The following is a 24,639-nucleotide window of genomic DNA, read 5'->3' as shown; positions in this document are numbered from 1 at the left end:
TCCAAGGATGCAGCTGCATCCTTCCTGGCCGGGGGCCAGCGGCAAGGAAGTTTCCTCCAACCGCTCACCTCCTTCCCCAGCTCCTGGAGGAAAGGGTCCTGGGGTGTTTGGGGGTCCCGACAACCCTCCGAGACCCCCGGGAAACATGCTTTCCAACCAGGGTGGCTCAGAGACACAGAACCTCTTCACTGGGGTTTCTTGTACTGTGGAAGGCAAGGGCTTGCAAGTACATCCACGTGCGCATCCGCTCTGGCCTGAAACCCCATCCCTCCCTGCGTGCAGCCTTGCCGCTGCCGGTGGATTTACTGTCAATAAAACCACTGCAGAGAATGACTTCTCATCTGGAAGAAAAAAAAAAAAGGGGGGGGGGGCAAGGAAAAAAACCAACCCCTTTTTAAATGTTTTTATCCCTTATCCAAGCAGCACATCCTTCTCCGGGTTTCTATCAGGAGCCCTAATGGAGCAGGCAGTTGTCGTCCAGGCAAGGAGCAATGCCGACTCGCTGCAGAACGGAACGGGGAAGGGAAAGGCAGAGCTGGTGCCAACTGGAAACGCTAATGCCGTCCTCCCGGTCTTGCAGCCGCATTTCCAGGCACTGGCAGGGTCGTCCCTGTGCCCAGCAGCGAGCAAGGGGGGGGGGCATTGGCTCACCGGGGTGTCCCTGAGCCCCATCGCTGTCCCCCCAAGCTGTGCCCGAGCAGGTCCCACTGCAAAACCAAACCCTGGGTTCCTGCTGGGGCAAGGATCCAGTTTGGGAGAGGGTGCTCCAGAAAAGGACCAAACCAAGTGTGTCCAAGACATGGGATTTGGGGACAGGGTACGCATGCCTGGCACTGCTGTACCCCAAACTGCCCATGCTCCCATTAGCCGCGGTTCAGGCAGGGACAGTGTCCTGGGAAGGCACCTTTGGATAGGGACACAGCTTGTCGGGACGATCCCAGAATCTGGCTGTCCCTTTCCAACATCAGAGTTATAAAGGACGTTGAAACACTCTTCCATTTGACTGCAGTCGCCTTACTGGGAGCAGTGGGCACACCTCAGCTCGGGTGATGGAGGCACCCCGCTCTCCGCGGCGGTCGTGGGGAGCAGATGGAGGTGAAGCAGGGTTGGAGATGCAGTGGTGCTGAGGTGAAGCTGGGCAGCGCTGTGCAACCCTCTTGCTCTGCCCCGGGGAGGAGCAGAACACCCAGCACCCAGTGCCTCCTGCCCCGGGGAAGCACCCTTGGGACAACGACACCTTTCTGATGACTCCGTAAACGCCAGAAGGCGAATAGCTGGGAAAGGGGCAGCACGTCCTGCGCGGGGCAGGGACAGAAGCCCAGCGCCTCCGGCGGGGTCTGTCCCCATCGTGGCAAGCATCGTGCCGGAGACCGTGCCGGCGGGCAGCAAAGAGCGGGGCTGCACCCGGCGAGCCCGGGGCGGATGCTCGAGGTACCGCGGTCCCCCGCTGCCGCCCCGAGCAGGCGTCTGGAAAGGGCTAGAAAGCGCCCGTCTTCGGTCCTCCCGAAAAAAGACCGACCCGAGCGTGTCTGAGCACCTGCCCCGGCGCCGGGGCCACCCGTGGGTGAAGCCCGCGAGGGCGGTGGAGGCCGTGGCGAGGGGAGAGCCGGGTCAGAGCTGGATGGGGGGAGCCGGGGGGGAGGCTCCGGCGGAGCGAAGAGCCGGAGCATCACTGGAAGGCGCTGGGGGATGGGAACGGCACACGCACGCACACGCACACACACATTACCCACATGCACACGCCAGCAGCACCAACAGCCCCTGCCAGCAGCCTGCAATCGCTGGAGCGCCCCGCTCCTCCTCCTCCTCGTCCTCCTCCTCCTCCTCCTCCTCCTCCTCCTCCTTCTCCTCGCTGCCCACCGGCCTGCGGCACCCCTCCGCGGCCTCCGGCCCCACCAGCGCCCAGACAATGACTTCATGCGGATTATGCATCTGAAGAAACCACCAGCTCCCAGCTAGCCACAGGGGGAGGTATCCATGTGTTTGGCAGCGAAGCAGCCTCCTGCTCGCCTGCCTTCTCCCCCTTTTTTCTCCTCGCACCCGGCAGCTGCCTCCTCTCCGGCGATGGTCGCCTCCGGTCCCCCCGCACGGCGTTGAGCGAGGCCCCGGCGCATCCCCGCTCCCACGCTTGCACCAAGGTACCACCGAGGATATTTTTATTCCCCCCCCCCCCCCCCACCACCACCTTCTTTTCCGGTTCGCCCGCCGCTGCCGGGCTCGGTGCCTCTCGCACCCTCCGTGCCTGCGCTTCTCCCGCTCCCGTCTTCCCACCCAGCGGCAAGAGGTGGAGGGAGGCTCGTCCCAGCCCCGGCACCCACGTCGCAGCAGCAGCGGCGGCGGCGGCGGCAGCAGCCACCGTCGCGGAGCAGAACGAGCCCAGCTCCGGCCACGGCCGCTGGCCCCGATTCCAGGTTTGCATCCTCGATTCCTTCATCTATTTGTCGATGCGCCGGTGCCATTTGGGGGAGGCGGATGGGGGACCAGGGAGAGGGGGGTGCAGGTGGGAGGGGAGGGGTGGATGCTGGGGGGGGGGGGCACAGCACCCCAGTCCTGCCATAGGATGGGGAGGGCAGAGAGGAGGTGGGAGGGGAGGAAATGCAAGAGGCTGCACCCAAAAAAAAAAAAAAAATATATATATATATACATGTATGTGTGTATATATATATAGGCTTGGGGGGAAGAGCAGGGCGCAGCAAAGCAGCCGCCCCATGTGAGGGCTGCCGGGTGCATCCCCGGCATCCCTGTGCCGGGATGCCGCGGGCCGGGCAGCGGCAGCACCCACGAGGTCTCCACGGCACCGAGCACCCACGGGCTCCCTTCTTGGCAGAGTGGCCACGCCGGGGTGCCGGCACGGACCATGATGGACCTGAAGGTGGACGAGGAGGAGGTGGACAGCGGGCAGCCGGTGAGCATCCAGGCCTTCGCCAGCAGCTCCACCCTCCACGGGCTCTCGCACATCTTCTCGTACGAGCGGCTGTCGCTGAAGCGCGTGGTCTGGGCGCTGTGCTTCCTGGGCTCGCTGGCGCTGCTCGCCCTCGTCTGCACCAACCGCATCCAGTACTATTTCCTCTACCCCCACGTCACCAAGCTGGATGAGGTGGCGGCCACCAGGCTCACCTTCCCCGCCGTCACCTTCTGCAACCTCAACGAGTTTCGTTTCAGCCGGGTGACCAAGAACGACCTGTACCACGCCGGCGAGCTCCTTGCCCTGCTCAATAACAGGTGGGTGCCGGTGCTTTGAGGTGGCCCCGGGGTGACGTCTCCGTGTGCCGGGGCAGGCCACCGCGCGTGGGGTAGCGAGTGCTGGAGAGGTGCGCTCCGTGACTGGCGTGGAGGGCATCTCCTTAGTCTCCGTGCGGAAGCAGATCCCGAGTTAGTTCAGCTCTGCAGCTGGATGTGGCCGCTGTGCGGCAACACCGGCAGCCAAGAGCTGCCAGGTCCTGCTGCTGCTGCTCCTGGGTACACGGCTCCCATGCTGGGCTGCCCTGGATGGATCTGGCACACACGGCTCCCGTCCCCGGTGCATGGCACGTACAGCAAGGCCAGGGCCACCCTGGGGTGCCTGCAGGGTGGATCCAGCACGCATGGCTCCAGCATCACGTCCTGGGTGCCTGACACATGCAGCGAGGCCAGGGATGCCAGCAGGTGAAGCCGCTGAGCATCACCCACGCACCAGGACCGGAGGTCGGTGCCATTCCTTGGGCCGTGGGACTCTGCGGTGGCAGGATTCACGGCGAAGCCCCTCGCCTGCCCTCCCCAACCCGTCCCCACGGTTTGTAGCGGCTCCTTGCTACTGCCAAGCCACTGCCCTCAGCCTGGTGCCGGCAGCAAGGTGCATTACCTGCCCATCCCGTTTGCCAAAAGGCTTCACCGCCGCCCCGACTTGTGCCCCGGGGAGAGGTTTGCAGCCACGAGAGCGGTGGCTGAGACCCAGCACACTCAGCCCACGTCCCGGCGAGGCCATCGCCTGCAGTCGTGATGCCACCAAAGGCACAGGGCAGGCGGCTGGGCTGACACCAACCAGCGCCGGTGCTGCGGGACCAGCTCTGGGGCAAGTGGGATGGGTTTGGTGCGTGGCCGCTGCCGCTGCCCGGCTTCCCTTTCTCGCCCATCCTCCTGCTGTCTCTCACGTGCCTCTGGGCCACTTTGTGCTGTTGAATGCTCTGAAAATGCCACGTGCAAAGTGCCTGAGACTTTGCTGAGCCCATGCCAGGGTCAGGGTAGAAGTAGCTCGTGTGAGGCCCAAATGGCTTTTGCCAGCGGGAGCAGCTGCCATGGTCAAGCCTGAGCTTCTGCCTGCTCTTTCCCCTAAGATACGAGATCCCAGACACTCAGACCGCCGACGAGAAGCAGCTGGAAATCCTACAGGACAAGGCGAACTTCCGAAACTTCAAGCCCAAACCTTTCAACATGCTGGAGTTTTATGACAGGGCTGGCCACGACATCCGAGAGATGCTGCTGTCCTGCTTCTTCCGCGGGGAGCAATGCACCCCTGAAGACTTCAAAGTGGTGAGTGCCCCCGCGGCCCCGGCCCAATGCCGCGTTTCCCCCATGCAAGGAGGGTGTTTGTCCGCCTGGAACCGCTCCTGCCTCCTTTCAGCTCGGAAAGGACCGGCAGCATCTTCATTAAGGGGATGCCAGGGAATGCTGCTGGGTTTTAGAGGTCCAGGTGCCCCCCAGGAGCACATGCTGCTCAGTGCTGCTGCACAGGGTGCTCCCAGGCGGGCAAAGTTTCCCGGGATCACTTGGGCTCTGCAAAGCAGGGTGGTGCATGCGGGGCTGGAAACCTTCACGCTGGAAACTGCTGCGCGGTGAGGAGGCACCAGTGGAAAAGCAGGGAGAGCCACGGCGATGGCCAGCAGGGACCTGAGGGACCCCCGCAATCCCTTTAGGAAAGCAGGTCCTGGTGGCACGGCACGGCGTTGTGCCCCACCATGGAGGTTGCGTGTCGCACTGGTGCACGGATCCAGCGCACAATAAAGCCTTTATCCCCCTGCGGCTGCCTCTCCCCCATCCAGCTGGGAATTAAACAGTGCCGGCTATTCGGGTGCTGCCTAATAAATTCGGCAGCCAGGGTGGCTGTTCCTGAGCCGGCTCCAGCGTTGAGCATGCGGCTCTGTGCTTTTCGGGGTCCCCATTCTCATCCCCAGCCAAGGGATGTCCCACTCACGTCCCACGCCGAGCGAGGACGAAGCTGCCGAGCACGCCAAGGCACCGGCTGGGCATCCACGGAGCTGCTGCCCAGGTCCCAGCACAATTTGGGTGATTTTAATCATCTGCATTAAATTCCCTTGATGGGCTCTTTACATAGAGCAGTTCTCTGTTGTCAACCGTCAGGCGTTTTATTTGTTAAATGGAGGCAAGTTGTAGCCCGGAGGGGGCTGGATCCTCTCCAGTGGGGCTAGCGAGTGGGGCCGGGTCCCAGCCTGCGTGCGGCCACCAGCCGGTTTCGACGCCGGGCTCTTCCCAGTGCACAGTCGTGTTTTCTGCGCCGAAGCATCCTCAGGGACCCTCATCCCAGCTCCCTGCTTTCATCTGTTGGGGTCCAAATACCCTGCTTTCTGCAACCCCTCCAACCGGCAAAAGCAAAATAGACTCGCGGCTGGTTTGTTATTCCTGCCTGGATTATTCCTTGCAAGCAGGTTGGGATGATTTAATGGATTTGATTAGAAAAAGCTGGCTCTGTGCTACGTTTATGTTGCTCTTTGGATTCCCCTTGCAGCCTCGCACAGGCAGGGCTGTGCGTGGCGGGGATGGGGATGGTGCTGCCTGCGCGCGGGGTCCCGGCAGCCGCCCTGTCTCGCTGAGCTATTTAGGAAACCTTTGCCCCCTCCCCGCCCAGGGGTCCCGAAGCTCACCGAAGCTTTTAGACGGGTTGGTTTGACAGGTTAATTCCTGCCGCCTCGCTGCTCCCTCCTCCAAGCTCGGACCGTGTCCGCCCAGGCTGAGCCAGGCTCGGTGTTGCTCTGGGCCCGCTGGCACCGGTGGAAGGCTCATGGGTGCCAGGGACCACCACCCGGTGATGCACCAGCATCCCCCCAGTCTGCGCCGCCCTGACGGGGATCCCACCGCCCCGTGCAGGGGCTGTGTTCACCTCTGCATTTCGGGAAGCCCCTTGCACCGTCCAGGCTAGTGGGATGCCCCGAGCGGGTGCTTTTGCAGCCAGTGCTGCCCCTCTCCTCTCCCTGATATAGGGGAGATGCTGCGTCCGGAGAGGGACCTTGCCAGGGAGGATTTTTGGGCTGCCCAGACCACACAGGCTGGGGGGGGGGGAGCTGTCTGCATGCGGGCAGGGATGCATGTCGGTCCTCTCCCTGCGCCTGTCCCCTTTGCAGCCATTTAACTTCAGTGCCACGGCCAGTGGGGAGAACTGGGGGGGCTGATGGGGACAGCTGGGGGGGGCAAGCGGCCACCCGGGCGATGCTGGCTGCATGCTGATGCTGGCCGGCGCAGGAGGCGACGGGAAGAGCCTCGGCTCTGCCGCCAGCACCGCGGCCCCGGCACGCCACGGCTGCCGCGTTATCTGTCCCCGGCAGAAGGGAGGGCTCGGGGGGAGACGCGGCGAATGCAAATGAGGGGCTGCCGTAGATGAAATATGGGGGGTGACAATAAGGCGGCAGGAGTTGTGTCCTGCCCGCGTGTCCCCTCGCACTGCCGGACAGCGGGAGAGCATCACCGGGGGGGGGCAGCCGCAGCAGCCCGGGTCCTCCCCGCACTGCCTGTGTGCCCCCCTGGTGATGCACCCACCCAGGAGCATCCCACAGGGGCTGTGGGCTTGGTCTCAGCACCCCCGCCCAGTGCACAGCATCACCCTGCAGCCAGGACAGGATCCCCTGGTACACAGGACTCGTGCCGGATGCCATGGGGAAGCCCATCCTGGGATTATTCGGGCTTTTCCCACCTCCTCTTTCATCCTGTGTCATCACCAGCCCGCATCAGGGGGTCCCTGGCATTGTTCACCCCCCTCCATCTCCACCCACCCTAGCCAGTGAACCGCAGGGGCTGGGTGCTCCCCAGCAGCAGCCGTGTGCAGGATGCAGGGATGCTCCAGGGACGGAGGTGGAGCTGACCAAGCTTGGACTCATCCTGTACAGGGGACTGAACCCTCTAAGAAGACCCAGGGGGAAACAATTGGCCCATCCCAGCTCTGCCCTGGCTCTTCACAGCCCCTCCAGCACCATGGAGGTGTCTGGCATCCACCAAATCTCCCCCACTGCAGCGGTCCAGGATGGGGAGGAGGAAACACAGGGAGGTGCAGCCATCTCCTCTCCCCAGCCCCAAAATCCTGGCACAGCCTTAAAGCCCAGAGGGGCAAACACAAGGCTGAGGGGCAAGTCCTGACCCCTCTCAGGGCACGGCCCTGAGGAACACGGGCTGAGGATGTCCCCATCACCAAGGCTGTGCCCGGAGCCTTGCGCTCACCGGGCCACACGTGGGGTGGGCAGGGGGTGGCTGCCCAGTTCCCCTTTGCGGGGAAGGGGGAATCGCCCTCGCTGTCACCTCCGTTTCGGGACTGTGCTCCCTGACGTGTTCATTAGCAGCAGAGATCAATGTTTCACGCTTGCTACTTCATTATTTATAAGTTCAAGCCCTCGCTCCTCTGCGGGAATGCGTGGCCCCGCCAGCTCCCAGCTTGCGTTTCCTCTCCCTCGTCGTACCGGCAAAGGGCCCCTGGAGCCCTGCTCATTCCCCGTGGATCTGCTCCTCGCCCAGCAAGGGAAAGGCCCAGGAGTCCTGTCTCTGGGCTCTAAACCCCATTAATTTTCTTTCCATCCCAGGAAAAAAGGAGAAACCCAGAGGATAATCTTCCTCTCCACGCCCCAGTGTGGCCTGTGGGACAGGAATTGGGGCTGCCCCACGTAAAACCAGCACTAAACCTCGGGATGGCGCCCCGTGCTCGTGAAGCCCCTTTTTGGGGGTCGGTGCAGCCAGGGGTGATGTGAGCAGCCATGCCTGGTGCAGTGCAATGTGCATTTGCAGCTTTTCCTTCTCACACCCCGCGAGCCCGTCCCGGGGGAGAGCCACGTCCCCAACTCCTCGTCACTGTCCTGCTTCAGGGCACAGCGGCTGAGCCTGGCATGGGAGCTGGGAGCCCTGGGGCAGAGCACACGGGACATCCTTGATAAACTGCAGAAGATTAAGACCTCTGGACCATTTCCATGAGGCTCCGGGGCTGAGCTGGCACTAGGGAGAATTGAGTTTGACATGGAGATCATGCCGCTGCCTTTTGCATTGGATTCCGCATCCTCTGCTCTAGAAATACCGAGTGCACAGAGGAAGAGCAAGGGAGGGAGCAGAAAAGGTCTGGAGCAGTCCCAGCAAACCCCGACCACACTCCTCCTGTCCTCCTTCCTCCCATCTCCAGAGCAATGCAAGAGCTGCTGTGATGGAAAACGGATCCAGCGGCATCTTGCTGTACCCCATGGCACCCTGCCGAGACTCCCCACTGCCCTTCTGAACTCCACTGCACCTTGGTGAACCCCAGTAGACACCACCAGATCCTGCTGTGCCCCTCTGCGCCCTGCTAAACCCCAACGCATGCCCCTCTGCACCCCCAAAGCCTCTCTGCACCCCGCTGAGCTCCCTGCTCACAGCCCGCCTTGCTCCAGCCAGCGTGCATTGGGTGGGGGTCAGCTCCTGCCGCCACAGGAACACCGTAGCTTTTTCTTCCCCCCAAAAAAAACCCTCATGTCATTCAAACCTGCCCAGTTGGTGGGTGCCGGGGTGTCCTCCAGCACCCATGGGAGCCTGGAGGGAGGGGTACAATGGGGCACGCTCAGGTTGCTGGTCTTGGGGTATTCAACCAGGGGCTGCTGCTGGTCTCCCTGTTTTACCCTGACCCTCAGCCCCACGGGACCCATACCCCAGCACCCACCACGGGACCTAGACGTCTGGCCCACAGCACCCCACGGCCTCGCGTGGAGCTGTGGCAGTCACAAGCCCGGGAGCCCCGCGGTGAGCGGAGCTCCCCTGCGGTGCAGTGTTAGTGGATAATCATAGAGCTGGAGTGAAAAGCATCTCCAACACAGCTGGAGAGACCGGGCGCGGGAATTACTGATACCCAGATATTTCCTGGAGCTTTAGACAGTTAATAAACAAACCACATGGGCCCATGTGGCTCTGGAAAAACAACTTGGGGACCACACGTGGGCGGCAGGGTCAGCCACTGGCCCCAAAGTAGTGTCGTTCTCCCGGTTTGGGGAGCCGACAGAGCCGGCACTTTTACAAATTCTGTAAGACATTCAAGTGATTTATGTAAATCACTTTTTAAAGCGGCACAGGGCTCCTAAATAACTTATAAGCGTTTGAAACTGCTCGCGTGTATCTGTTATTTCCGAGGGGTGATTCACCTCCGGCATCCCAGCGATTGTCCCCGAGGCCGAGCCACGCCATCCCCAGCTGTATCATCTGGAAACTCCCGGCCGGGCTCACGCTCCACATGGGCTTCTCTTTGCTGTTGAACAGCAGCATTGTTTGACCCCAGAGGTTGCATCGTTTTCCAGACAAACGAAGCAAACCCAGTGGGACACGGGCTGCCTGGTGCAAAGTAATTGGAGGTGATGGAGCAGAGGAGCAGCCACGCACAGGATCGCAGCCGTGGACGGGACCGCAGCCATTTGCTGATGGTGAGTCGGCTCTCCCAGGAACCACAGTGGGTCGGGAGCGCCCTGACTCTGTCAGCTCATCGGCAGCTCGGAGACTTTCGAGTATCATGGTATTTTGCTGAAAGCAAATCATCCAGAAAGCAGCCGTGAGCAGTTTAGCCCTCGGGCGTGGAGCAGAGACGCCGGCGAGCGCTGCTCCTCGGCTGCCTCCTTTTCCCAGCTTCATCCAAGGTTTTTCCAGACACGGCCACCTGCGGGGCGCAGACAGGAGGATTGGTGATCCCTCGGCTACTTGGGGCTTTGCTTACCCCGTGCTGATGCTAACGTGGAGACAGCAGCTCTTGTTCAAAGCCAGTTGCATTTCACGCTCAATCTGCAGCAGGACAGCAACGCCACGGTGTGACCCTGGCACCGTTGCATGGGAGCAGTGCCACTGAACCCGCCACGATCTCGGCTGAGCCGGCACAGAAGAGGGTCAGGAACAAGCGAGACGAGGACGTCGGCGCTGGGCACAGCATGGCAGGAGGCAGACCTGTGCCTGTGCCCCACGGCCGCTTCATTAGGAGCTCTGCAACGGAGTAGGTAAATCATTTAGCGTCTCAAACCTCTAAGCACCGAACAACATCACTCCCACCCACCCTGGCAGGCGATTAGGAAAGGAGAGAGGAGGACACGCAGGATCAGGATCAGGCCCAGCCGGGGGGTCATTTAGCCCCTGGCCCTGCCCAGGGGCAACGTCCAGCCCCAGCAGCACGCACAGCCGTACCCAGAGCCACGGTGCGCAGCAGCAGAGCCTGCACAGGAGCGCTGGGCACACCCGGAGGTGTCACGCTCGCCCAAAACACTTTGCACACCCGGAGGTGTCACGCACACCCGGGAGCACTTTGCACACCCAGACGCACCACGCGCACCCGGAGGTGTCGTGCCAAGGGCTTGGAGCAGCGCAGATGCACCTCAGGCCATTCCTGCTCCTCTTGCGATGCCTTTGGCACGTAAAGAATCATTAACGAATGAATTATTAATTATTAATAATAAGCTTTAATGGCATCTGTGGCTGCTGGAAGAGCTGAGGAGGCTTTCGAGTGCTATCCGGCCGCAACGGAGGCAAGGACGTCAAGGCTGCGGATGGGGTACCTTGGGCACGCGTGCCCCACGGACGCTGGCCCCCAAGGAAGCCGCGGGATGGAAACTCAGCCCTGGACCACCACCAGCGTATCGTATTTTTCCAAACTGTTCCCCCTTAATCTCCCTTTGGTCTTTATCCAAGACCCAGGCTGAATGGCAGCGAGGTACATGGCACCTTTGCCAACTGGGTATTTCAAAGAATCTGCCCAGGAAACCTCCTAGTGCCGTTTTCCCCTCTCTCCCCCCCGATATCAAGTGGGGAGAAGCCGGGGAGGAGCGGGGCAGGTCCCCTGAGCACGCAGGGCCACGCAGGAGGCAGAGATCTCCACGGGGAGATCTGGGAAATTAACTGTCTCGTGGCCTTTTGCCTCAGTTTTAATTTATCTGGCTTTTTATAGACTCCTTTGTTTTATCGCCTGCAGAGAGTTTGGCTGGAGCCAGGGTTCTCTAAGCAGCAGGCATCTCTGCAATTCCTGCAACAACCATGACTCAAGAAGCTCCTAACCATCTCAGGCTCTTATTTATTTATACAGGCCTTGACACTTGGATATTATAACCTTTTATTTATTTTTCTGGATTTTTTTTTTTTTTTTTCCCTCTGTATGGAGGATTTGGTGCATTTGTATCCAGGCTTTTATGGTAAGGACAGAGATGGAGCATGGGACGGCGCTGGGGCAGGGTTCTTCCCACTCACCCTCCGCTTTATCAGGGATTTTAAGCCCCCTGCTCCTTGCTCTCCCAGCAGCCTCATGGCCCAGTAAAGCAACAGGAAGACCCATCCAGAGCAGCCGCATACCAGGGCTGCGTAACCACCCTGCTTGGATTAGATTAGATTTGAAAACCGTGATGCGTGCAGAGCCAGAGCGAGCGAACACAGCAAGAAAACCAGATAGGAATACAATTTTTTTTTTTCCCCCCACCAATAAAACCGTCGGCTTGAATCTGCTTGCACGAACTGTCTAAGCAATTGTGAAGGATGTCGGAAAAAATTGCAACCTGCTTATGGGTAATTTGTGATCAGGAAGAAACACGGAAAAGCTTTAGAATAAGTGTCCACACAGAATAATCCCAGCCGCCTGGGAATTAGCAGCACCTACCTCAGCAGCATCCTCCGCATCCCGGCAGGGCAGGAGTCGGCACAGTCCCAGTGACCCCTCCGCGGCACAAAGGGAGGCCACCAACGGGTAAATCACCCGGAAAGCTCTCAGCATTACAAACTATTTCGATTACAGGAGCGTAAATAGATCCCCGGCAAGAAGGATAAGGTGGCCGTGGGAGCCGTCGCGGCGGATGCACGGCAAAGGGCCCAGCCGCAGATACACGCTCGGCCGCCCGTGGAGCTGCAGGGGATCCCGGCCGAGCCCCCCCGAAGACCCCGAGCCAGCGGGGCTGCGGGTGGCCTCTGTGCCCGGGGCAGCAGCACCAGCACCCGGCTGGGCTGGCTGGGAAGCGCTCGGCAGCACTGGCCCAGGGAAGCTTTGAAAGATTAATGGAGTTTAAATGGAAGCATTTGGAGAGGAGATAAGGCTCATCTGATAGGAAATCATATGGAACAACGGGAGCCAGGGAGGCCCCGGGTCCGTAATGAAGTCCACTTAGCGCATTACTCACCATAATGTGCTTTTTATTAAAGTCCTGTGCTGCAGATGCTGGGTCTGCAGCCGATAACCTGGGGCAGGATGGCACAGGGACCTGGAGCACCCGACCCCTGCCACCAAAAGCAGCCGGGACCGAGTGCCCCAGCCCTGCACAGTCTCAAAAAGGGACTTTTGGTTTTCTGTCCCCTGTGTGAGCCAGGGACGGGGCTCCCGCATCACCCAGTGCCGCGGCACCACCAGTGCCCGCGGCCGGGGCTGGGCTGCCTGGGCCCGCGGGGACAGGGTGGAGAGGGGGCGGAGGTGGGGAATAATACAGAGGAAAAACTCCTTTTTAATCATCAATTTTTCTGCATTAGAATGTGACATACTAATCCACTGTGAAGCATCTAATCTGGGGGATAAAGGGCCGGATAACACAAGCTGCGCCCGGCTTGGCTGGCAGAGCGAGTGGAGGCAAGGTGGCAGCATCTGATAAGGGGCGGCAGGATTAGTCCCGGCAGAGATCCCGGCTGCCCGGGCAATCCCACCTTGCTCGGCTGCTCCGAGTCTGCCTCTTGCCAGGGTCGGGGAGGGGATCCGCAGCCCCAGAGCTGTCCCAAAGCGGCTCACCCTGCCCAGAGCAGCGATGGAGGCACTGCGGGTGCCACCACCAACATCTTGGCAGCTCTGGGAGCTGCAAAGCACATTCATGGGCCAAGGCACATTGCAAACCTGATTTTTTTTTTTTTTCCCCCCCTCCAATGCAATGCAGCTGGCTGTGTCATGGGAGCAGGACAGCCCAGCTGCAGGGTGCCCATCTGCCCCATCAAATATCCATCCCCCAAATCCTGCTCCTGGCTGCTGTGGGGATGCAGCCCACCTCATTCCTTCCCACCAGTCAAGCTCCAACCTCCAGACACCCCAAGGGATGATGGAGGCAGCTCGGCCCCAGCTCAGCCAGTCCTTGGCAGGGACAAGCAGTGCCCCGTTACAAAACCGAGCGGGTCCAGCTCCCGGGGCGCTTTCTGCGACAGCCTCCCCAGGGCTGGGCTGCCGCTTGCAGGCCTGGGATAACAGAGCTTGCAATGTTGTTTTCTCCTCGCCTCCTCGGGGATTGGTTTATCTCTATGAATAACTCCATCCCAGCTTTGATCTCCTCTGCCATTAAAGCGTGACAGGCTGTGAAATGTGCTGTTGCTGCCGTCAAATCCCCCTCCCGCTTCTCCCCCGCCGCCTCCGTGCTCCCCCGCTCCAGGGAACCTCCTTTCCCAGGCCCGTGATGAGCTGCAAAGCAGCGAGCGGGGCCGAACCACCCCGGGACAGTGGCCAAACACTACGCCAGAGCCAGGAAAAACCAGGCTCCTTCCACCATCCCGCGTCCCTTGCTGCGGCAGGGAGGAGGGCATCGAGCATCCTTGGTCCCCAGCGGTGGGTCGGGGTGTGGTGGCATCATCCCAGCACGCGCCGCCACAGGGGCTGATGTCACGGCTAATTATAGCATCCCCCATCCCTCTCCCCCGCCAAAGCTTTACCTGAGAGAGGGTAAAAATAACTCCTGGTGAGGGAGGAGTTGGAACAAGCCCAAGGACTCCTCTAGCATCTCCAAACTTGCACAAACCGGGACGGCACCCCTCTGCCTACAGCATGGGGACACGGCCACAGTTTGTCCCCAGTCGTGGAGCCAGGACACGCTCCCCTGAGTGCTTGTGCCACTGTGCTCCTGGCTGCAGCCGTCCCCGGTCACCTTCATCCCAGCTCACATGTCGGCTCTGGGACAGGCAGTGGTAACCGGAGCCAGGGCAGCGCTCATCCTCGGTGTCCCACACAGCTGCTGGGAACCGGCCCTGGCACTCTCCGCAGGCTGTTTAAGCCGAGTGAGGCAGGTTAATGGCCCCAGCTGATGATGGAGTGTTTTCATTACAGCATCTCCCTCTCCCTGCTGCAATTGCTCCCAAGAAGACACATTAAACCTCCACATGCCATGGGATCAGATCAGCCCCTCGCTCACGCTGTCAGGAACCATCCCCACAGGCAGCACTGCTCACCTGTCAGTGCCCTGCCAGAGCTAAACAAACTCCTCCAGGCTTCTCTTCCATTTTCCTCCTTCTCCTCTCCCTCCCCCTCCTACAGACATTGCACAGAAACTCCCTGTCCCAGAGCTGGGGAACACCAGAAATCCCACCCCGAGCTCAGACAACTCAGATCTGCTCAGCTCCAGTCCCAGTCCCAGTCCCAGTCCCAGTCCCAGTCCCAGTCCCAGTCCCAGTCCCAGTCCCAGTCCCAGTCCCAGTCCCAGTCCCAGTCTGATGAGCCCAGCTCATTCCCACAGGGCTGAGGCAGCCCAGTGCCCCCAAACCCACTCCAGTTGAAGCCCTGATGCCTTTATAGCCCAGCCCTGCCCATGGTGCAGCTGCAACTCGTCTCTGTCAAAGGCGAAGGGCTGGGATGTGACCTGGTCCCCATGGCATGGTGGCTCCCAGCCACCCAATCCATCTCCCTGGTCCCATTTCCCAGGATGAGTTTCCAGCTCAGACTCTCTGGGTTGCTCCCAAAAGGTGCAACCTTGCTCTCGGCTTTATGAAATTTCATCCCATGGCTCTGGCGCTCGGCCCCAAGGTCACCCACCCTTTCTCCCAGCTTTGTGGCAACTGCCAGCGTCCTTCTTACACAAGGGCCCTATTGGGAATATTGAGCTTGGGGAGCCCCAGGACAGCCCCTCGAGGGACAACCTGCTGTCACATCATCGGTCATCATCTTGGCTGAACCTGCCCTGGCAGGGATCCCCACGCCCTGCCCATTACACCAGCGTCACTTGCTCGGGAAGAGCAGATAATTTTGCACTGGTATCAGATCAGATTTGTACAAGTTACCTGGTTGCATTTGTTTGCCCGGTTTGGTGGTGCCCGTGTCCACGAGCCAGGATGTGCTCAGGGACCGGTGGCCCTTCAGTGCACGAGGAGGAGGCACAGCAGCCGAGCCGGCGTGCTGGGGCATGCTCATCGCACCCGGGCATCAGTCAAAAGCTCCTGTCCAGCTCTTGCGCATCAAAGTGCTGCGTATTTAGATACTCCCCTTCCCCTTGGGCCAGCAATGGCGGCTGTGGTGCTGGGATGGGGCTGGAGATTGCTTTGTGGTCGCATCGGATGCTTTTATGAAGTGCTGAGTGCAGGAAAAAAACAAACCGCAGGAAGGGGCTGTGCTGCTGCAGGGCTGCAGGGAGGAGACGCCTTTGCTCCCGGCAGCCGGCCTGGCCGCTGGCTCCATCCCACCATCCTGCATCAGGGCTGCATCCCCGGGACCCCCAGCCCCAGCCGGCTCAGCGGCACGAAGCCTGGACACCGGGGGAAGCGGTAGCTCCCTGTGCCCCACAGGGATCCGAAGCACGAGGTGACACACCACGCACTGGCTGGGCTCTGCAGAAGGAGTCATCACCTGAAGTATGGCAGCGCCCAAATCCTGCCAAATCCAGCCCTGGCTTGGAGGAGGATGGATCCCGCACTGCTCAGGACATCACCTTTGACGGGTGCTCCCGGGCACATGCCACTGCCCCGCGGCACAGGACGGGTGCTGCCTGGGCAGGATGAGCACCGCGAGAGCTCGGGGACACCACAGCATCATTCCGCCCTCGCTGGCACCGTCGGGGTGGGCGCTGCAGTAGGACAGTGTCACAGGCATTTTGGGAAAACCTCTGGCTCCAGCTGCCCTGATGAAGAGCCCAGAGAGCCCGGCATATGGTGGCTCTGGAAACAGCCTGGCAAACCGGCGGGGAGGCCCTGGCTGGAGCAGCTGGTCGGGCTGCCAGGACCGTGCTGCCCCGCAGTGAGGATGGAGGATGCGGCGTGGGTACGCAGCACGCCGGGTGTCTGTGCGCACACCCGCGCGCACCCGCGTCGGCCGGACCCGGCAGCCCCTCGGGACCCCCGGGCAGCACCGGGAGCTCCCAATGCGTCAGTGCTTCTGGAGCTGGCGATGTCTGCTCCGTCCTGCCAGCCGCAGCCAGCTGGTCCCGGGGGACCTGGGGAGCCCGCAGAACCGCCCCTCGCTCCTCCTCTCCTCCTCCCTGCTCCTGATATACCCTCCTCTCTCCGTCCCCTCTGAGCATCCCTCTGCTCCTCTCCCTCACGCCCGCTCGCCTCTCGCTCCTTTTCCCTTCTCCATTTCTCTTCTCTGAACTTGCCCCTTCCTCCTTCCCTGCTCTCCCCCAGCCCCTCTCACCCACACCCCGAGGAACCGACCCACCATTGAAGACCCCCAGGCTCCGGCAGGCCAGGGGTCAGGACCCCCACGCCGGAGCTGGGACCCCCACGCTGGACAATGCCTCTCCAGATATTCTGCACCATCTCCTTCTCCAGCGAGGAAGCACCAAGAGATGCTGCAGCCGCCGGGAAGGGAGAGGATGGAGCAGACGAGTTCCTGTATGGGCAGGAGGAGGATGAAGAGGAGGAGGAGGACGCAGGGGCAGCCACAGACTTTGTGGCCTTTGCCAGCAGCTGCACGCTGCACGGGCTGAGCCACATCTTCGTGGAGGGCAGCCTGGGTGCTCGGCAGGCGCTCTGGGCGCTGGCCTTCCTCCTCTCCCTCTCCGTCTTCCTCTACCAGGTGGCCGACCGCATCGTCTATTACCTGGAGTACCACCACGTCACGCTGCTCAGCGAGGAGGACAGCCCCGAGATGACCTTTCCTGCCGTCACCTTCTGCAACATCAACCGTGTGCGGGTCTCGCAGCTCAGCCACGAGGACCTGCTCTACCTGGCCCCCCTGGTCGACTACGAGCCCGGGATGGAGCTGGGCTTCGCCCCGGCCCAGCCCAGCCCCGGGGATGAGGACGAGCCCCTAAATTTGTACGGTTTTTTAAACCGTACTTGTCACCAGCTGGAGGACATGCTGCTGAGCTGCAGCTACCGGGGCGAGCAGTGTGGCCCCGGCGACTTCGCGGCGGTGAGTAGCCCCAAGACGGCCAGGCACGGGGAGCAGCTCCGGCCGGCATCATGTCGGATCAGGCACGGAGGGTATCACTCGGTGACAGGCTGATATTTCAGCCCCGTCTGCCGGCACTTGGGCGTTTTTGCTGGAGTTGGGGACGGCACCGGTTGCGGAGACCCGCTGGCGGGATACGGAGAGCAGCCCCAGGGCTGCGCTTGCAGAGGAGGTCCCTGGCACCTCCGTCCTGGCATCACCACTGCCTGTGGGGCACCATGCGGGCACCAACCTCATGTTCCCCTTGCCCAGTCTGGCAGCAGCTTAGTGGCGTGGAGACATGCCAGCTGCCAGAGGCGTTAGCTGGAAGAGCCGAGGAGGGTCGGGGGGGGGGTTCAGGATCCCATCCAGCCCCGTCCTCTGCAGGGATGGAGGAGGGCTCGGAAGAGGCGCCGGTGCAGGCGTAGGGCCAAGTGCCACCGTCTCAGGGAGCTGGGGCTGCCGTGGGGTCTGTGGGGTTGGCGTGCTGTAAATCTGCAAAGCGGCTTCTCCGAGTCCATGCCATCCCTGTGCCTTGGTGGAGACTGCCTCCTCCTCTACCGGGGCAAAGACAGGCAGTTCCAACAGCGAGACGCACCCTGTAGGGCAGGAGCCTGGGTCGGATCGTACCCCCAGGCTGGGGACGGCTGTGTTTTGGGGCTGGTGATTCCCTCCCGGCTCCATGCTGTGATGCCGGCAGCAGTTTGGTGCCGGTAGAAAGGTCCCAGCCTCAGCCCCATGTCCTCTCCTGCAGGTCTTCACCCGCTATGGGAAGTGCTACACCTTCAACGCGGGGCAGGACGGGAAGCCCCGGCTCATCACCATGAAGGGGGGCACCGGCAACGGCCTGGAGATCATGCTGGACATTCAGCAGGACGAGTACCTGCCAGTGTGGGGGGAAACAGGTAAACCACTGTCCCAGCGGCTCTGCCAGCAGGTCCACTCGGTCACTGGCAGCTCCCGGGGTGCTTCCCGGCCCCTTTCCAGCTCCCCACCCCACGGGTCCACATCCCTCAGGCTCCCTCCTCTTCCCTCCTTCCATTTCTCATCACTTCGGGTCCTTTTCTTTCCTTTTTTCTCCTTGTCTATGCTCTTCGCCATGGCAACTCTCCATCGGTTTAGACAAGCAGCCATCACTTGTTTATAAATAGAGGCAAACACTTTCCCTGCTGCTCTCCCTGGGTGCTGGAGCAGGAGGGTCAGAGGCGGAGGGTACAATGACATGGTGTAGCAAACAGATGGACAGATGGATGGACACGTGAACAAATGGATTTGCCCAGGGGAAGGGTGGGAGACAGGAGAAGTTTTGGTCCCTCTTGCAGCAGGGCTTGGTGCAGCCCTGCAGAGCGGGGTACAGCACGATGCTCACCCCGCTTCTCTCTGCCACAGATGAGACCTCGTTCGAAGCCGGGATCAAGGTGCAGATCCACAGCCAGGATGAGCCCCCGCTGATCGACCAGCTGGGCTTCGGGGTGGCTCCCGGCTTCCAGACCTTCGTGTCCTGCCAGGAGCAGCGGGTAGGGACTGGGGGGGTCTGGGATGCTCCCTTCCACCCTGTGCTGTGGGCTAGACCTGCTGTGGGATGCTGAGCCTCCTCCCTGTGCCCCCATGTCGGATGGGGAGGGGGACCCGGCCCTGGGGACCGATGCAGCGAGGGTGTTTGTCCCCCCGCCATGCCGGGGGGGCCGATGGGCTTCTCTCCTCACTCCTGGCTTCTGCCCCCTCCCAGCTCATCTACCTGCCGCCTCCCTGGGGTGACTGCAAGGCCGTGGCGGGCGACTCGGAGTTTTACGACACCTATAGCATCACCGCTTGCCGCATCGACTGCGAGACCCGTTACCTGGTGGAGAACTGCAACTGCCGCATGGTGCACATGCCAGGTGAGCCCCGTGCATGCCAGGGTCCGGCCCCCGCCCGGCTGAGCCCACCGACACGATCCCACTGGGAAAACCTGCTTTCTCTCTCCTCCAGGCGATGCCCCTTACTGCACCCCGGAGCAGTACAAGGAGTGCGCGGATCCGGCCTTAGGTGAGGCTGCCCAGCCCTGTGGGACCGAGCTGCGCGTGTTGGATTTCTCCATCTCTCCATCTCCCTCTCTCCCTGCCCAGATTTCCTGGTGGAGAAGGACAACGAGTACTGCGTCTGCGAGATGCCCTGCAACGTGACCCGCTACGGCAAAGAGCTCTCCATGGTGAAGATCCCCAGCAAGGCCTCCGCCAAGTACCTGGCCAAGAAGTACAACAAGTCGGAGCAGTACATCGGGTAATGTGCGGCGGCCACGGCGATGGGGCGGCATCTTGTCCCTCCTTCCCAAATCTCAGCCTGACGTCATTTATGTCCCGCACAGGGAGAACATCCTGGTGCTGGATATCTTCTTTGAAGCCCTGAACTATGAGACGATCGAGCAGAAGAAGGCGTACGAGGTGGCTGGCTTGCTGGGTGAGTGTTGGCGGCTGTGCCGGGGGCCCTGCGGCAGCACCCAGCCAGCATCCTCCAACGAGGTGGTCTCACGTTTGCCCCGTGCACCACGGCCCTGTTCCCGAGGCACTGGGATGTGCCGACAGCATGGATGCAGAGCGGGGCACCTTGCTGCCATGGCCAGGCACAGCAGTGATGAGTTCTGCCCTTTCTCTGCTCCCTCTGCCACCGGACGCCACACTCGCAGCACCCTGATGACTTCCCTCTCCTCTGCAGGTGACATTGGAGGGCAGATGGGGCTGTTCATTGGGGCCAGTATCCTCACAGTACTGGAGCTGTTCGACTATGCCTACGAGGTGAGTGTCTCTGCCGTCCCACGGCTGCCAGGAGGCCCAGGTTACCCTGGAGCACCAAAACGCTCATGTGGGACATGGGGAAAAGCCGCCCATGAGCCCCCACGGTACTGAAATCTGGCTTTCGCAGGTGATAAAGCACCGGCTGTGCCGGCGGGGCAAGTGCCGCAAGAACCATAAGAGGAACAACACGGATAAGGGCGTTGCGCTCAGCATGGATGACGTGAAACGCCACGTAAGTGCCGGGCATGCCATGGGAGCTGCTGGTCCCCTCTTGCAGCTCAGAAGCTGCCCCAGATGTGTCATGGAGGGGGGGGTGTCACGGTTTTGGGGAGCGCTTGGGAAAGGAGCGGAGGCACCAGGCAGAGATGCTGCGGGGAGACAGGACTCGCTCTCTGCGTGGGTCTGGGTGAAACCAGTGGCCCCAGTGTCCTGTCCATCCTCTGCCCCACAGAATCCCTGTGAAAGCATACGGGGCCACCCGGCAGGCATGACGTACGCAGCCAACATCCTACCTCATCACCCGGCCCGGGGCACCTTTGAGGACTTCACCTGCTAACCGACATCTGGATGTACAACCTGAGCTACCAAAGCCCTCCGGAGAGCTGCCCTTCTCCCTGCGAGCGCCAGCGGAGAGACACATCTAGGGGACCTTGCTCCTCACCACGGTGGGACACAGACAAGAGCGACGGCCTCGGATTTCGGGGCAGGCGGTCGGGTCGGGTCACGCTCGAACCCGGCGCGCAGCCCCCGCGGCAGCTGCTCCGCGCCTGCCCCGCTAGTTCAGAGACTTGAGGACGCTCCAGCCCGGCCATCCTCGCGGTGCGGGGAGCGACACGCACAGCGGGCTGGGGCACGGGCCTGCCCCGTCTCCTCCCCTCGGCTCCCCTCGGCCTTTTTAACTAGAAACCCAGAAGCCAAGAAGAAGCAGCCGTTTGGCCGCAGAGTCTCCATCCACAGCCCTGTCCGTCTGTCCGTCCATCGTCTCCATGCCCATCCTGCTCCAACGCCTTGGCCGGCGCTTGCCGGGACCCCCGTGCCCGGCAGGAGGGATCATCGAGGAGCCCCACGGCATGGCCGGCAGGCACGGCGGCGGGTTTGGCAGTCCCAGGAGAGCCTCGTTGTCCCCTGGGACCGTGGTGGCCCGCAGCCCACCCTCGCCTGAGCACTCCTGGCCACTCCACGCGCATGAAGACGGGGCACCTCCACCTCTCCAAAACGTCTTCCTCGGCACCCTGCCCCAGGGACGGCGGTGCCCGGCCACCGAGCTCGCTGGCCGGCCGCGAGCATCAGAGGGGACTCGGCCGGGGGGGTGCCTCCTCAGCACTGAAGACCCCGCCGCCCGGGCACTCTCCCTCGGCCGCGTCGGGTCGGGCGACAGCGTGGTCTCCCTGCCCGTCTCTCCTGGGCTCCCCGCCGCCTGGCCAGCACAGCCCTGCCCTGCGTTCCCTCCTGTCCCCAAGGAACCTGGGGTTACCCCGTTGCAGCCCCCGAAAACAGCCATCCTCGGGGAGAAAGATGGAAGGAAAACTCCTGGCCCCCATTTCGGCCGCAGCCACCGGCCCGGCTCGGCCAGGGGCATCACGAGGGACAGCCCCTTGGCACCGCTTTGGCCAGGCAGGCACAGGAGCCCCGACACCAAAAGGGTTCGTAAATTGAGGGATACCCCATGGCACAGGGTGCTCGGGGTCCATGGGACCCGCCAAACCCCCCCCCCCCCCTCCCCGGACAGCAGCCGCCCCCGGGCACCGCGAGCCCTGGGCATCTTCGGGGCGTCTGCTGGCTCGCTGCCCCGGGACCGCTGCTGCTCCTCGCGTCCCTGCCCTCTTGCCGGCATGCAGAGACCTGCCCTGGCAGCCGGGGTCCGGCCGTCCAGCCGAGTCTCTGCTCCCCGGGCCCGCAAGCGCACCGCCATTTCGCTCTCGGGTCGGTGGAAATTGGCCTCCCCCAGCCCCTGCCAGCCCCCAGGCCCCACGCATCAAGCAAGAGCCCTCCCAGGGCTGAAGTGCTACTTATCTTTAAGAGCTTTTGCAATAAGTCTTTTTAGTAATTATTATTTCTAAACCGCAGATTTGTTTTTATTATTGTCATTATTATTATTTGCTTCCTGACCAAAATTAGGAACTGGGGGTCAGTCCTTTGTATCCAGTGATTGCCCAAAGATGACGGGTCGGCCACATCCATAAATTTTCTTATGGATTTTTCCTAATGTTTCATTGCGTTTCATTTATTTATTTTCTTTCCTTCTCTTTCCCATTAAAGCTTTTAAAGATGGGGCTGGGATTTGACCTTGACGCTCACCTGTTGAAGCATATACTTTTTTGTTTGTTTCTATTATGTCATCTGCATTTTATATTTCTTATATATAATATATATGACTATATATATATGTGTACATATATATATATCTCTCTATATATGCATCATATCAGTGTAGATACCCATCTAGTAGCATTTAGGCCTTGTTCTTGTGCCATTTTTTTTTTTCTGTTACTGATCTCTGAATGCCTTCAAGTGTATAAAGTGTTGAATTCTCTCTGGTATCTGTACTATGTACACACATTTTCATAGGAAGCACAATGACAGATGCATTGTACATCAATACCTGCTACTCTTAACGATGATATAAAGAATGATATAACTCATGAACACCGAGCCTTTCTCTCTTGCTGAGCTGCTGGAAATGCTCCCCAAGGAGGCAGGTGGGGATGGCATCATCCCAGCATGTTCTTGAAGGCATCACTGAAATCCTGGAGCCAAGACCAAAAGGAGCGGGGTGGGGAGGATAAAGCTTTGGCCCAGACTTCCAGTACCACCTTTAAATGCGCACACGAATACCAGCAACATCAGAGCTAATGTTGAACAGAGTCACATTAAAGCTCCCTTTGCTAAGTACTGTGTTAATGTGGTGATGGCTCTGGGTACCTAAGCGAGCTCCGGTATTGCTGCCTGGTCCTGCACTGCCATGTGAACATGCCCTGAGGGACACTTTAGGACTGGAGGATGGGAACTGACTTTTGCTCTCAAGCAGGGGGAGGAGAATTAACATATGCACAGCTGCTAATCTTTGACAACTCTAACACTTCTGTGGTTTGGGACAGACACCTGAGATTCAGCAGAAATGAGTCACTAGCTTGAATATCACCTGTTTTTAATTTAACCAAGTTAGTAGCAGTTGTAGCACAAGCCATATGTAAACACACTTTTTGTCCTAAAAATTTCCAGCTATAAAGAGCAAAAGTAACATGCCAGATCCAACACTAGGCATCCAAAAAAAGCCCTCAGGACCCCATGGAGACTGAATAAAAGTGAGTGGGCAGTGGGCAGGGAATACTGAAATGCCAAACTCCCCCTGGTCACTTGGCTCTGGCCATGTCCCTGTTGCTCCTGGAAATGGCAGATGGGTGTTTTGCATTTATACTAGAATGGTCTTACTGCTATTCTGGTCCTTCTCTGCCAGAGCTGGTGCTGCAAAGGCCACAGGGTGGGCTTTGAATAGGAACAAGATAATATAGCTAAGCCCAGAAGGGAGTTAATGAACCTAAATTAATTGCAGCCAGCCACTGTGAGTAGCCAGAGCAGCTGACCATGCCTGCTCCCTCCACAGCAGCATTCACAGCAGCTCCTGTTGCAGGGGCCAGGCAGTGACCCTGTCTCTGCAAGCTGTAATCTCTTCCACAGTTCTCCATTAACCTGCTGGGCTGTGCTGGGAGCAGGTCACCCCATCCATCTGTCACAGCCTCACATTGCATAGGCGCATTCCCCAGCCCCAGCACGACTGTCTGAGGTTTCTGTTGCCGCTGGACATGATGTCTGTGAGCCATAGCCTGGAATGGACTCGCAGAGGAGGTGCCTGGACCCCAAAAGCAGCAGAGCCGATGCAGTTCCCATGGGCGTACAGCAGGTAGCCAGACGGGACACCAACGTGAGCAGCTCTCAGATAAGAAGTGGAAAAGCTGCGCATTTTCAGACCCAAGACTCCAATGTGCACGCGATCCGTGCACCATCAGAGCATTGCAGGACACCATGCGTGGGCCGGGGGGAGCTTCAGCCTGTTCGGGATTGTGGCGGGACGGGCACGCCACGTGTAGGCTGCGGGGGGCTGGCGGTCTGCAAGGTGTGCGGTGCAGGCAGCGTGCGTGCATCCACGTCTGTCGCTCGGTGGTGTGAGACACACTATGCACGAGACAAGGAGTTAATTACATTTCACGGGAAGTATCTCTGATGATCCAGGCGAGGATGGGGTGTGACACACCTAGGCCTGAGATGCTGGGGAGCACCTGCTTGCACGCTGCTGTGTTTACCTTGTGGATTGTGTGGCTGCTGAAACCCTACAGAGCAAGGATTAATCATGCAACATGCATATAACCACGGCAGAGATAGCATCACCTCTTCTTCTCATCCCTGGCAATAATTCCCGGTTACCACTCGCTCACTGCTAAAGCTGCCAGCAGAAACAGGCGCTGAGATATAATTACACAGTCCTGGATGCTGTTCGGCTGCCTGGAGCCAGAGCCATACTGGTTGGGGAAGAAGGTTTCAGAGGAGCTGCCTTGTGCCAGCAGGTGCAGTAAAATGAAGGTGCACGGGGTAGCATTTCGCAAA

General features: G+C 60.4%; 1 protein-coding gene across 4 annotated transcripts; it reads left to right on the top strand.

The window, feature by feature from the left end:
- Positions 1–1,688: 1,688 nt before the first annotated feature.
- ASIC1 (acid sensing ion channel subunit 1) lies at positions 1,689–22,683 on the top strand. 4 transcript variants are annotated; one of them, XM_041128892.1, is made up of 14 exons: positions 1,689–2,138; positions 2,276–2,411; positions 2,828–3,222; positions 4,314–4,509; positions 16,907–17,245; positions 18,018–18,168; positions 18,653–18,780; positions 18,993–19,143; positions 19,235–19,291; positions 19,372–19,525; positions 19,611–19,702; positions 19,958–20,037; positions 20,165–20,269; positions 20,489–22,683. In XM_041128892.1, exons 3-14 carry the CDS (start codon positions 2,858–2,860, stop codon positions 20,591–20,593), a joined length of 1,923 nt encoding a protein of 640 aa, XP_040984826.1. In that variant the 5' UTR covers positions 1,689–2,138; positions 2,276–2,411; positions 2,828–2,857; the 3' UTR covers positions 20,594–22,683. The 4 variants fall into 4 exon arrangements, with proteins under 4 accessions (XP_040984826.1, XP_029893075.1, XP_029893078.1 ...); XM_030037215.2 differs by having other exon boundaries at positions 1,689–2,411; XM_030037218.2 differs by lacking the exon at positions 16,907–17,245 and having other exon boundaries at positions 1,705–2,411.
- The last annotated feature ends 1,956 nt before the right edge of the window (positions 22,684–24,639 follow it).

This window comes from Aquila chrysaetos, chromosome 15 (assembly GCF_900496995.4).
Source record: "Aquila chrysaetos chrysaetos chromosome 15, bAquChr1.4, whole genome shotgun sequence".
NCBI classification, from domain to species: Eukaryota; Metazoa; Chordata; class Aves; order Accipitriformes; family Accipitridae; genus Aquila; species Aquila chrysaetos.
Note: the sequence above shows the minus strand (reverse complement) of the source record. Positions and strands in the feature narration are given on the sequence as shown.

Coding starts and splice junctions, on each gene's coding strand:
- ASIC1 (XM_041128892.1), top strand. CDS start 2,858: ATGATGGACCTGAAGGTGGACGAGGAGGAGGTGGACAGCGGGCAGCCG. Junction 19,144..19,234: donor CCGCATGGTGCACATGCCAG/GTGAGCCCCGTG, acceptor TCTCTCCTCCAG/GCGATGCCCCTTACTGCACC. Junction 20,038..20,164: donor TGTTCGACTATGCCTACGAG/GTGAGTGTCTCT, acceptor TGGCTTTCGCAG/GTGATAAAGCACCGGCTGTG.